This window comes from Neopelma chrysocephalum, unplaced genomic scaffold, assembly GCF_003984885.1.
Source record: "Neopelma chrysocephalum unplaced genomic scaffold, ASM398488v2 Primary Assembly neopelma1_23, whole genome shotgun sequence".
In the NCBI taxonomy this organism is placed as follows: Eukaryota; Metazoa; Chordata; class Aves; order Passeriformes; family Pipridae; genus Neopelma; species Neopelma chrysocephalum.
Window position 1 is genome coordinate 37650296 of NW_020897691.1, and position 11194 is coordinate 37661489.

An 11194-nucleotide genomic window follows, 5' to 3' on the forward strand; every position below is an offset into this window, starting at 1 on the left:
TAATATTTTTTTAAATAATATTTTTTTAAATAATATTTTTTTAAATAATATTTTTTTTTTTTCTTTCTTTAGGCTTCAAAAAAGATTGATCGACAGCCTAGTCTCTGCTCTCAGCTGTCTGTGATGCAGATGAGAAACAGTATGGCCAGTACCAGTGACAGCGAGGATGGCTTGCAGATGTTTCTTCGTGGGACTTCCTCTGCATCCTCTCTTCGTGAGTGCTCAGAATAGTTTTTGCCAGTTCTGAACACAGCTTGGTTGTCCATTAGAGATTATTGTAGAGATTATTGTAGGAGCAGACTGTAGCTTTTGGATGCTGCTGTGCATCAGCTAAATGAAGGACCTAACTATAGGGCAGTCATAAGATGCATGGGACTTTGTGTGCTAACTGAAGGTACCTCATGTAGATAGTGGCAAAAACCCCAGCATGTATGGTAATAATTTTTGATGTAGTGTTTATTTGTAGACATAATATGGAATGTTTATAATAATGGGGCAAAACTGAATGTACAGTGCCTATCACAGTAGTATGTTCTTTATTCTGTGACTGGTGCTTGTAGAAATTAAAAACCTTAACAAAACACAACCCTGGGCAACTCGATGTTCTACATTTTCTCCTGAGATAGTTTGTATTGGCAGGGTCTTGACAAATGTGGTGTACAACCAGTATTTTGATGTCACCTGGAAAATCTCCGAATATCATGTCAGGCTCTCCTCTCCTGTGCTTTGTATGACAGGAGTAGTAGAGAACAGATGAAAAGAGGGAAGAAATCATGTCTGACCTTTTTGCTTCTACTCTTGGAATTTATTCCTTTATAGAAACATTCTAAATGATTCTTTCTAGGCTTTTACTGTTGTTTATTTTCAGTTCCTCTGAATCTAGACTTCAACACTAACCTGAACTCTGAAAGCAGCTTTTGAACAAAAAAAACTAAAGGATGTTCACTTTTCTCATTTGGCATAAACTGTTAGTTTAACAGAATTTAAAAGGATGATATAAGATTATTTCTTTTAATTTGGGAAATATTATTCTTTAGTGATTAGAATTCAAATATATGAGGGGAAAAATCATTGCCAACAACTGTTCTTTGTTGTGGTTAAAGTCTCTGCTAAAAAGAGAAAATGTTTTCAAATATTTGCACTTTTCTGTTTAATTTTCTGTTTTCCATTGTGTTTCTCACAGTTCTCATCCAGGAACTCCTTCAGACTTGGAGGGCCTATCTGTTTTTACTCCTTAACATTGGTATAGTCTGCATACCCAGATAGAAGGAAGCAAAAGCCCTGCGAGTGTTTCACCCTAAAAGAACATCAAGGGTGACACCTGGGATATAGTTTGATGAAAATTCCAGTGTTGTTTTCCTTTTCTCCTCTGTTCTGTGCAAGGACATTTAGAATCACAGAACAGTTGAGGTTGTAAGGAACCTCTGGAGGTTGTCTAGTCCAACCTCATGTTCAAAGCAAGATCACCTAGAGCAGGGCTATGTCCAGTCAAGCGTTGTAATTTCCAAGGTGGAAGATTTCACAGCCTCCCAGGGCAACCAATTCCAGGGCTTTACCCCCCTCATGGTGAAAAAGATTTCCCTTATTGCAACTCATAGTTGTTGTCCTTTGTTCTTTAGTGCATGTCTCTGAGAAGAGTCTGTCTCTCTCTTCTTTATACCCTTCCACTAAGTAGCCAAAGACAACAGTCAGATCCCCTGAGAGCCTTCTGTTCCTAAGGCTGAACACACCTTGCTCTTGCAGCCTCTCCATGTACTGCTCCAGCCTCTGACCATCTTGGTTGCTCTCCACTGCACTTGCCTCCAGTATGTCCATGTCTTTCTTGTACAGGGAGGTGCAAGACACAGCACTCCAGATCCTGTCTCAGAAGTGCCAAATAGAGAGAATTAATCTCTTTCATTGATCTGCTGGCTATGCTCTTGCTTATGTGGCTCAATATATGCTGCTAATATGGCCCAGTATATGGATGGCATTCATGACTGCAGGGGCACTCTGCTGACTCGTGTTCCATTTTGTGTCTGCCAGGACCCCTGGGTCTGTTTCTGCAAAGCTGCTTTTCCAACCAGTTGGTGCCTACACTGTAATGCTGTGTAGGTTTGTTGTGTCCCAGGTGCAGGGATTTGTCTTTCTTGAACTTCTTGTAGTTTGTCCGTTTTTTTCTTCAGTCTCTGATGGCCTATTCTGACTTGCTGCCCTACCCTCTGACCTGCAGTTTCCCCTCACTACTTGGCTGTGAACTTGGTGGGAGTGCATTCCATCCCATCACCCAGGTCATTAATATATTAAATATTATAGGCCTTGGCACTGGCCCTCGAGGGGTAACTAACTACCTGACAGCTGGATTTTTTACTGCTGTTCATCACCTTGTGAACTCGGCTGTCCAGCAGATTATTTATGCAAGCTGCAGTCCATATGTCCAGTCTGTTTCTTACCTGTTTGTCTGGAAGGATTCAGTGGCAGACTAGGAAGGGCTCTACTACCATCCAGGTAAACAACATCCACTGCACTCCATTTCTTCACAGAGATAATCTCACCACCTAAGTGGTCAGAGTGGTCAGATGCAATCTGCCCACGGTACACCCTCGCTGGCTGAACAGTCACCTTCCCATCCTTTATGTTCTTGGACATGGTTTCCAGGAAGACAAGCTCCGTAATCTTCCTGGGAACTGAGGTTAGGCTGATAGGCCAGTTGTTCCCTGTGTGCTCCTCCTTGCCCTTCATTAAAATGGCTGTGATGTTGGCCTTTTTCTCTCTCCCCTGACTGCCATCATCTTTCCAAGATGGTCTTGCAATTTCATCAGCCAACACTTGGTCCCTTTGGATGCAGCCCATGCGGTTCCACAGTCCTGTGTTTGTCCTGTTGACTTAAATAGTCCCTAACTCACTCCAACTTTTTTGTAAGTCAGGCATCCCTCTCCCAGTTTCTGCCACTGGACTCAGAGACCTGGGTGGCCTCGGGAGAAACCTATGAAGTTAAAAAAAAAAAAAAAAAAAAAATTAATATTGTAGAATTTTTCATGTCTGAGTCCTGTGCATCACAGAGCTGTGGCCTTGCAGTTTCACTGGTCTGTCGTTTGTTGCTGGTGTATTTGTAGAAGCCTTTCTTGTTGCTTTTCATGAGATCCAGGTCTAGCTGAGCTTTGGCTTTCCTAATTTCATCACTGCATGCTTGGGTTGTGGTTCTGTATTCCCCCCCAAGCAGCTCATGCCTGCTTTCACTTAGGGTGTGTGTTTGAGCTCTGTCAGGACTTTCCTATTCGTCTATGCCAGCCTTCTACCACACTTGCTCAACCTTCTGTGCACTGGAACAGACTGTCCTTGTGTTTTGAGGAAGGTGTCCTTGAAGATCTGTCTTTGGGTCCTTTTGCCTTTGCAGGCCATGTCCCATGGGTTCCTACCAAGTAGAACCCTGAGCAAGCCAGAGTCCCCTGTCCTGTATGGTTGTACTTCTACTATTTGTCTTGCACACCACTCAGTATCTTAAACTCCACCAATTCCTGGACACTGCAGCCAAGATTGCCATCAGCCTTCAGCTCCCTGATGAGTTCTTCCTTGTTCATCAGTGACAGGTCCAGCAGAGTGCCTTCCCTAGTTGACTCAACGATCACTTGTGTGAAGAAATTTTCTGCTACATTCCAGAAATCTCCTGGACTGCTTGCTCCCAGCCCTGTTGCCCTGCCACCAGATACTGGGGTGGTTAAAGTTCCCCACAAGTACCAAGGCCTGTGATCCAGTTGTCGAAAGAAGGCTTCCATCTACTTGCTCTTCTTGATCAGTCAGCCTGTACCAGCTATCTGCCATGGAGTCTCCTGTGTTGGTCTGTTCTTTACCCACAAACTCTCGAGTGGCTTTTTACCTGTTCCACACACAGCAAAGTTCCATGAAATTGAAGCCACTCCTTTGCATAGAGAATGCTTGGATGAATTTGCGTGCTCAGAAGCCTGAAAGAAACAGTAAAACTGTGTTTGTGCAATTAGTTAGAATTAAAATGTCTCTTTCAGGCTTAGCAGCAAAACACATCACTACTTCAGCTTTGGGAAAAAGTAGTTGAAATGCATGACATGTTCAGCTGTAATTAGGTAAATCCCCAAGATGCATTAGTGCTTAGCACATACTTGATAAATACAGTTTTCTCTGTTGTATTTTCCTTGGTTTGTGTTCTTTTATTTTGGTGTACAGGGTATACTTCCCCCAAAAGAGGGGTTTAAATGTCTTTTATATTCTGAACTGGCTCAGTCCAACTGAGGCAGCAGCCTCCTGAGTCCCATACTTTCCCTTACTTTTGGGGAGGCAGAGGAGTTGCCCATACAGCAGTGCAATATACATCTCGAGAAATATTGTCACTTATATCTTCTCTGCATTTTTATTTTAAATTTCTGACTTCTGTAAAAGGTTGATTAAAAATTCATCATGCAAGTTTATTTATCTCCTTGAACTGTAATGCTTCAATCTTTGTTTTTGCCAAGATAGCTTGTTAGTTATTGCTGGGCACTGTCACTGCAAGTGATGGGGTTGCTACTAAGGTGAGCTCTGCTTAAAGATTTGTATTCAATGTGGATTGTGACCATGTATGCACTTTTTCTCAGATCACAGGGAAAACCAAACAAAAAAGCTGCCATTTACCTTACCTCTGTTTTCAAAAACCTTCTCCTGGGTGCTCTTAATGCAGCAGTTGGGGGGGGGTTTGTCTGATTTTTTTTTTTTTTTTTTTTTTTTTTTTAGATTCAGTATAAGGCACACGCTGAGGCTTACAGTCCTAGTGCTGTTCCCTTGGTCCCCCTTCTACAACCATACATTTGTTTATTTAAAACAAACAAACACAACCCAAAATCCTCAGAAGATTTTGTGAGAAACATTTGGAAATTACAAACTTTTTTTTTAATACAGGAACTCTACAGGAATACTGTTTTGTCATTGCTAGGTGATTGTTGTGTGGACAAAAGCTTCCCATTACAAGTATGATATTTTACTAGTGCAGTACAAATAAGTTTTCTTCTCCTTATTTCTATATTCTTGAAAAAACGAGCATTTATGTTTTTGTATAATCCCAACTTCTAAAGTTATTCTTTTATCAGTGCTACAAACAATAAGCTTTGGCTCATTTTCTCAGGAAATTGATATAAAGCTATTCTCAAAGTGTTTAGTAGTGAAAGGGTTAAAAATACTAATTAGTAGGTCCCAAACTATGATTACTAACAAAACTGTGTTTTGAATTTAATTAACTAAGAAACCCAACTAACTGTTTGCTTTTATATTAAGGAAATAACCAACAAGAGTTCTATAATGCTTACGGAGTGAGTCGTTTGCAGCATGATGTTTTCTGTTGATAACATCACATTAACTCAGCAGGCATCCTCAAAAAGGTATTAAAGTGGGATTTGTTTATCATGTGACACTTGTGCTTGACATCCATGATCCATCTGTATGTAACTCATTAGTAAGTGAAATAGATGTGTCTCTTTTTCCAAAATTTGGGTTAAACAAAAATAGTTCAACCTCATCACAAGCGTAATTTCACTTCACTTTCAATCCTTTAAAAATAGTTTGGTATTAGTTTCTATTCCATGATTCTATTGCTTGATAGTCATTCACATACTTACTAGTGATACAGTCTCTTTCTGGAGTACATAGTTTGAATAGTTCAGCTTTACTGGTCTATGAATCTGTATTTACTAACTTCTAAGCTAAGCAGGAATGTAGAAAGGTTTTGGTTTGGTAATGCTTTTAGTGGTATTATCAAATTATATGCTCCTAATGTTATACCCAGCTTGTGGTTAAAGGCAGGACTTGGTTTCATGGAAATTCTAATATGTATTTTGGCTTAGGCCCTCAAGAAAGGGCAACAGAATGTAGTGGATGGAAGATCTGACTAAGTCACTTGAACATCTGTCCAACACTGGATAGAAGCATCAGTAGACAGTTGTGTATTTAGAGCAAATAAGAGCATGTCTTTGAAACAAACAGGATGAGAGAATTAGATCTTGTATCTTATTAAACAGACTTGTGGCTTCTTGCTTCTGATTTCTGGAGAGAACTAAGTACTTCTAAATAAAAGAAAACCATTCTAAAAATAGTAATAAACTATACTCTAAAAAGAAAAAAAAGCAAAAAATACCTGAAGCTAACTCTGCATTGTCAGGCACACTTTTACCTTTGAGTGTAATTTGTTGATGTCTGCCAGAAAAGTCAATTTTATATCCAAGTGTACCCACAAACTTTGGATTTAGTTATCCTTTGCTTAGGCCGTAAAAACCCATCTGTGTGAAAAGAAGTGTTTGACAATTCCGATACTTAAAAATGTGTTTGAGTAACTCTGTATCATGGCAGTTTAAGTAATTTTTAAATGTCAAAAGAAAATGCTAGTAAATTTTTAACATAAAAAGTTCCAAAAAGCTAATTCCAAACAGTGTCTTTGTGAATGTGACTTAAAAATGCAATTATACGATAACCCGCTGGTCTTGCTTGTAGCTGTATTTTGTTCTCTGTGTGTAACACATACATTGCAAATGAGTCCTTCCTCATAAATAGACTTCCTTAACACAGCACTTTACTGTATATTTGATAAACTTTTTAAAAAATAAGACTGTGCTATGGCTCTCAGTAATTTTTTTCAAGAATATTTGAATTTTTAGCTTCTATGCAAACAGTGATCCTGCTGACAGACTGTCTTATGCTCTTTTCTTCTCAAATGCTATTTTGAAGTTTTCCGTAATCTTTTTGATCATCACTTCCTAGCTGTTTACAACCTTGTACCATTGTAGTGGTCTAATTCTAGAAGAGGGTACTGAGAGAAAAACATGTCCAAGTGCAGATGCAATTTCAGAGTGAGCAATGGAAAACAAAACTGTTCAGCCGATGTCAAAGAGGTTCTTTTGGTTTGACCCTCATGCTGAAAATTTAACTGCAATAGAGGTAGTTTGCAGTGGTAACTTGCACAAAAACTCCATTTAATGTCTTGTCACTAATAGCTGTGGTGTGCGCTCTGCTCTGGCAGACAAGCTGCTGCTTTTCTAAAAGGTAGTTTTGTTGCAGTGAAATCATCATCAGTCAAAAGTTATGTGGCTTTTGCATGCTAATCTTGTTTTCTCTGTGTTTGTTTGTGGGGGTATAAATCATCTAGAAGTTTTATATTACTATGCTGTGTTAAAGTTATGAGACTGTGTCAGGGGAGGTTTAGGTTGGATAGTAGGTAAAGGTTCTTCACCTAGAGGGTGTTTGGGCACTGTAGCAGGTTCCTCAAAGAAGTGGTCACAGCACCAAACCTGGCAGAGTTCAAGAAGTATTTAGACAATGCTCTCAGGCACATGGTGGGATTCTTGGGGGTGTCGTGTGCAGGGCCAGGAGCTGGACTTTGATCCTGTTGGGTCCCTTGCAACTCAGGATATTTTATGCTTTAACAGCAAAGTTAGGGCTTTTGCCATGTGCCCACCTGAGGTTTGCCCAGTAAGGAATTTTTGCACAGCTAAGCAAGCATGCAAATGTACACACCTTTTGCACTTAGGGCAGCCATCCATGTTGCTGTAATCAAATGGAGTAGAGTTAGTGGGTGAGTGTCATGGTGAGAAAATGATCACCAGGGGCACAAGCGGTGGGCACCTTGCTCGGTCAGGGTTTGCACTGAATTTGGGGAGAATACCGTGTCCGTGGTTAACAACAGGGTTTGAACCTTAGAGATGTTGCTGGTTCATAGCAGTGTGGCTGTCCCATGTCTAAAATTTCCTGGTGCCTATGGCGAGGTAACAAGAAAACCTTCGCTTATAAAATCCTCTCATGAGGCAACTAGGTCAGGATGATCAGATTGTGTACGGTTTGTCAAAGATAGGTGTACCTAGCAGGTACGTGTTGTTAAACTAATCGGTAATTTCTTTGTAACTGTGACAGGCCCAGGCCGAACATCTCCCTACCTGAGAACTTCAGCAAAGATGAAGCCAATAGAAGAAAGTGTTGAAGATGATGTCTTCGAAGCACCATCTGCTGATAAGTTTGAACTCCAGCGGCTGCCTTAAACAGATGTGTCCTCAGGTGTATCAGAGCTTGCACAAAGCTCTGGTGCAAAAGGAAGAAGTTGAATTTGGGAGGAATCTGAAAGCTAAACCCACTCTCCATGTTTGAATTTACCACAGCATATTCCAGTGGCTTCTAGATGGAAATGTCACATTTTATTTTACTTCTAAATAAAATAAATAAAACTTGTATGGCTTTTTGTTTTCTTGACGTGGGTCGTTGCTTTATTCCTGCTTTGACTCTTACCATTATAAATTTAGTATTAAGTTGCTGACTAGACTGAAATTTTTAGACTTCTTTGGTGAAGAATATCCCCAGTTTCATTTCTCTAAGTTTCTTAGAAGCCTGTATCTTACTGTTTTTGGTGAGATATTTTGAAACTCTGTTTACAAAGCCATTTGCTGTTACCTATCATCATTGTTGTGACAGTCTCATGAAAACTACACACTGTCTTCTGCCTCTAAATTTTTTGGTAAATATTAGCTTTTAATTCTAGTGTTTCCCAGCCTGACTGCTTGACTCTATAATTGACTCTACAATTGTAATAATTGTAATAATGACTTCAATTTTAGTTTTTCTTGGCCAAAGATTTAAATTTAATGTTGCCTTTTCAAACTTAACTTTTTCTTCTTTAGACAACTGTATTACACTGAAATCCATGCTTTCCCTTAGTCTTATCTGTGGACTGATTGAGCTATTCTGAATTAACCTTCCCACAAAGTGACGCATAAATGATACTTGATGTAGGAAATTCCATTTGAACCTCAAAACTGGGTAGCTGCAAGTACAGTAAAACACAGTCTTTTATAAAGGGAGGCATTGGGAAGCTTTTATAAGAGGCACTTGTAGCAGTCCTGTCTGTGATAGGTGGAGACATGTAGATGATAACTGTACTACTTTGCTTTGACAATACTTGAAAATTTTTGTGCAACAAATAGTATATTTTAACTAAATATAACAGAAAATAGCTATTGTTCCATTTATTGAATTGCCCAAACCTGATAAGTAGAATAATAGAAGTTTGGTGTGAACTCTCCTGCAATTAAAAGAGTCTGGGTTTTTCTGGTTTGTGTCATTCCATTTTAGTTCTAAAGTTTATCCTGACAGAACTTCTTTGAAACAACCTGCATCCAAGATATATAACCCACTTATTCCCTCCTTAAAAGTTCATGCAATATCAAAATGCATATTAAGCAATTGGAAGTTTGAACTATGTTGTCACCATTCCTGCTTCTGTGAATTTAAATCTGGTGTTTAATATTACATCATTATGTCTTGTGGTTCTGTCAGTTTTGCATTATTAAACGTGGCACACAGAGCTGAGACATACTTACTAATCTGTGAAAATATATGTAAAATATCTGTAGACTATACATATGCAAAAGCACATTGACTTCTGTTGGAGGTGCTGTAGTAAAGAGCATTGTTAGTTCAGTATCTCAGGGACAGTGGCCATATCTCTGAGGTTGCCTTTTGGCTACTGGAAGAGTAAGAAAGGAAATGGGAATTATTTTACTTATGAAGAGATAGAGGGAGCCATGTCCTTGTCCTCATGTAATTTTCCCAAATTTCTGATAGTTGTGACACTCCTTTAAAGAGGAAAACCAAGCTGGTAGAATAGAGCTCATGCAGTGTAGCAATAACCAGAGAACCCAGACTGACTGAAGTAAAAATAGCAATTTCTACTTCTTCCTTCTCCACCAGAACCATTTCTCATGTATTGTTATCAATTCAGTCAATATACAGTGCCTGGAGAGACTGCATCTCCTGAACAGAATTTGTCTTAATAATAAGGGAGGCCCTGCAGGAGCTGGGCTCTGTGTACCCATTGTGTCTCCCAGGCTCAGGACCAGGAACCTTTGTCTGCTGCCTGGGAACAAGAACCAAGTTATCTTTATGCCCTCAAAGCATCACACGTGCTAAGGATTGCTACAGCAGTAACATGGCAAAGTATGATAGCTGTGTTAGCTTACTAGAAGTGATACATTTTATTACCTGAAAATACATAAATGGAAATTTAAAGATTCCTGATAAATGGGTAAAATTAAGAGGAAGTAACTTCACTTGATAAACACAATGTACAGTCTGTTTACTTCTATCCCTGCTGTTTCAAATAGAGTTTTTCTCAGACAACAGAAGTTAAAATGGACTATAGACTGATTTTCTGTATTGAATGAGGCACCTCTTTTCGTTGCTTTTGCAGAGGTTAAGGAAAAACACCCTGTAATTATTCAGATTTAAAAGACGAGTGTTTGTGTGCAGGGGTAGAGGATGGGCTGTCAACCAACTGTTGGCTCATTTCAAGGTCTGATTAGTAAATCAGACATAAAACAATATATGTTTTTGAATCAGAACTTCATGTTCTGTTGGTCATAATTGTAACTATGCAGCAGATTTGAATTAGCAACTAGTTGAACTAGCAAATAGTTGTTTTTGCTAACCAGAATGCCTGTGGGAAAAAAGTGGAAGGTACTTCACTACAATGTTTTGTTTTGTTCTTAAAGAATTCTGTGATTTCAATGAATTTATGTATATAAAAAAATGCATCTTGAGTACCACATTTGTCAGAGAGACTGAATTAAATTATATCAATTAGCTCTATTAAGAATTGTCTTAGAGATACACTTAAGGATCTGTCCCACTCTCACAGCAAAGCACTGTTTGCCTCACTCTTAAATTGTGTGGAATGAACCTCATATGGAGCTGTCTGAGCTGTAACTCACACCCACAAGAGCTTGTGTGCTCCTACCCCAGGAGGTAAATCCGCTTCGAAGAAATTGGCCAAAGCTTCAAAAGATTAATCTGGGCATTTAGAGAGGATTCAGAAAATCAGCTGTGGCCCAGGGCTCAGGAAGTCATGTATGTAAAAAATGCTTCAGTGATGTAGCTGGTGAACTACTAGACCTCAATTAATGTGAAGAAACATGCTAGTCATGACCCACATGATGTTTCTACAGGCTGAAAACCAGCTGTCAGGTTCTAGTCCGTGAGGGATATTTGCAGTAAACAGCAAGTGTAGAACAGGTTAATTCAACAATCAAAACTATTTCAATAATATGAATGTAGTTTAGATAACCCTGGTTTTGAAATGGTCATTTTACAAACAAGCCAAAATTACAAATTTAAAAAAAAAAATGTGTTGAACTGGTATGCAAATATTAAATGCCTCTTTGTTTTGGTTTGTTGTTTT

General features: G+C 39.1%; 1 protein-coding gene across 1 annotated transcript in view; it reads left to right on the forward strand.

The window, feature by feature from the left end:
* BVES (blood vessel epicardial substance) overlaps positions 1-8214 on the forward strand; it is a 26544-nt gene extending 18330 nt beyond the window's left edge. The window contains exons 7-8 of the mRNA XM_027694128.1: positions 73-214; positions 7882-8214. Coding sequence (XP_027549929.1) covers positions 73-214; positions 7882-8006 — 267 coding nt within the window. The 3' untranslated portion in view covers positions 8007-8214. The remainder of the gene's footprint in view (positions 1-72; positions 215-7881) is intronic.
* Positions 8215-11194: the final 2980 nt, after the last annotated feature.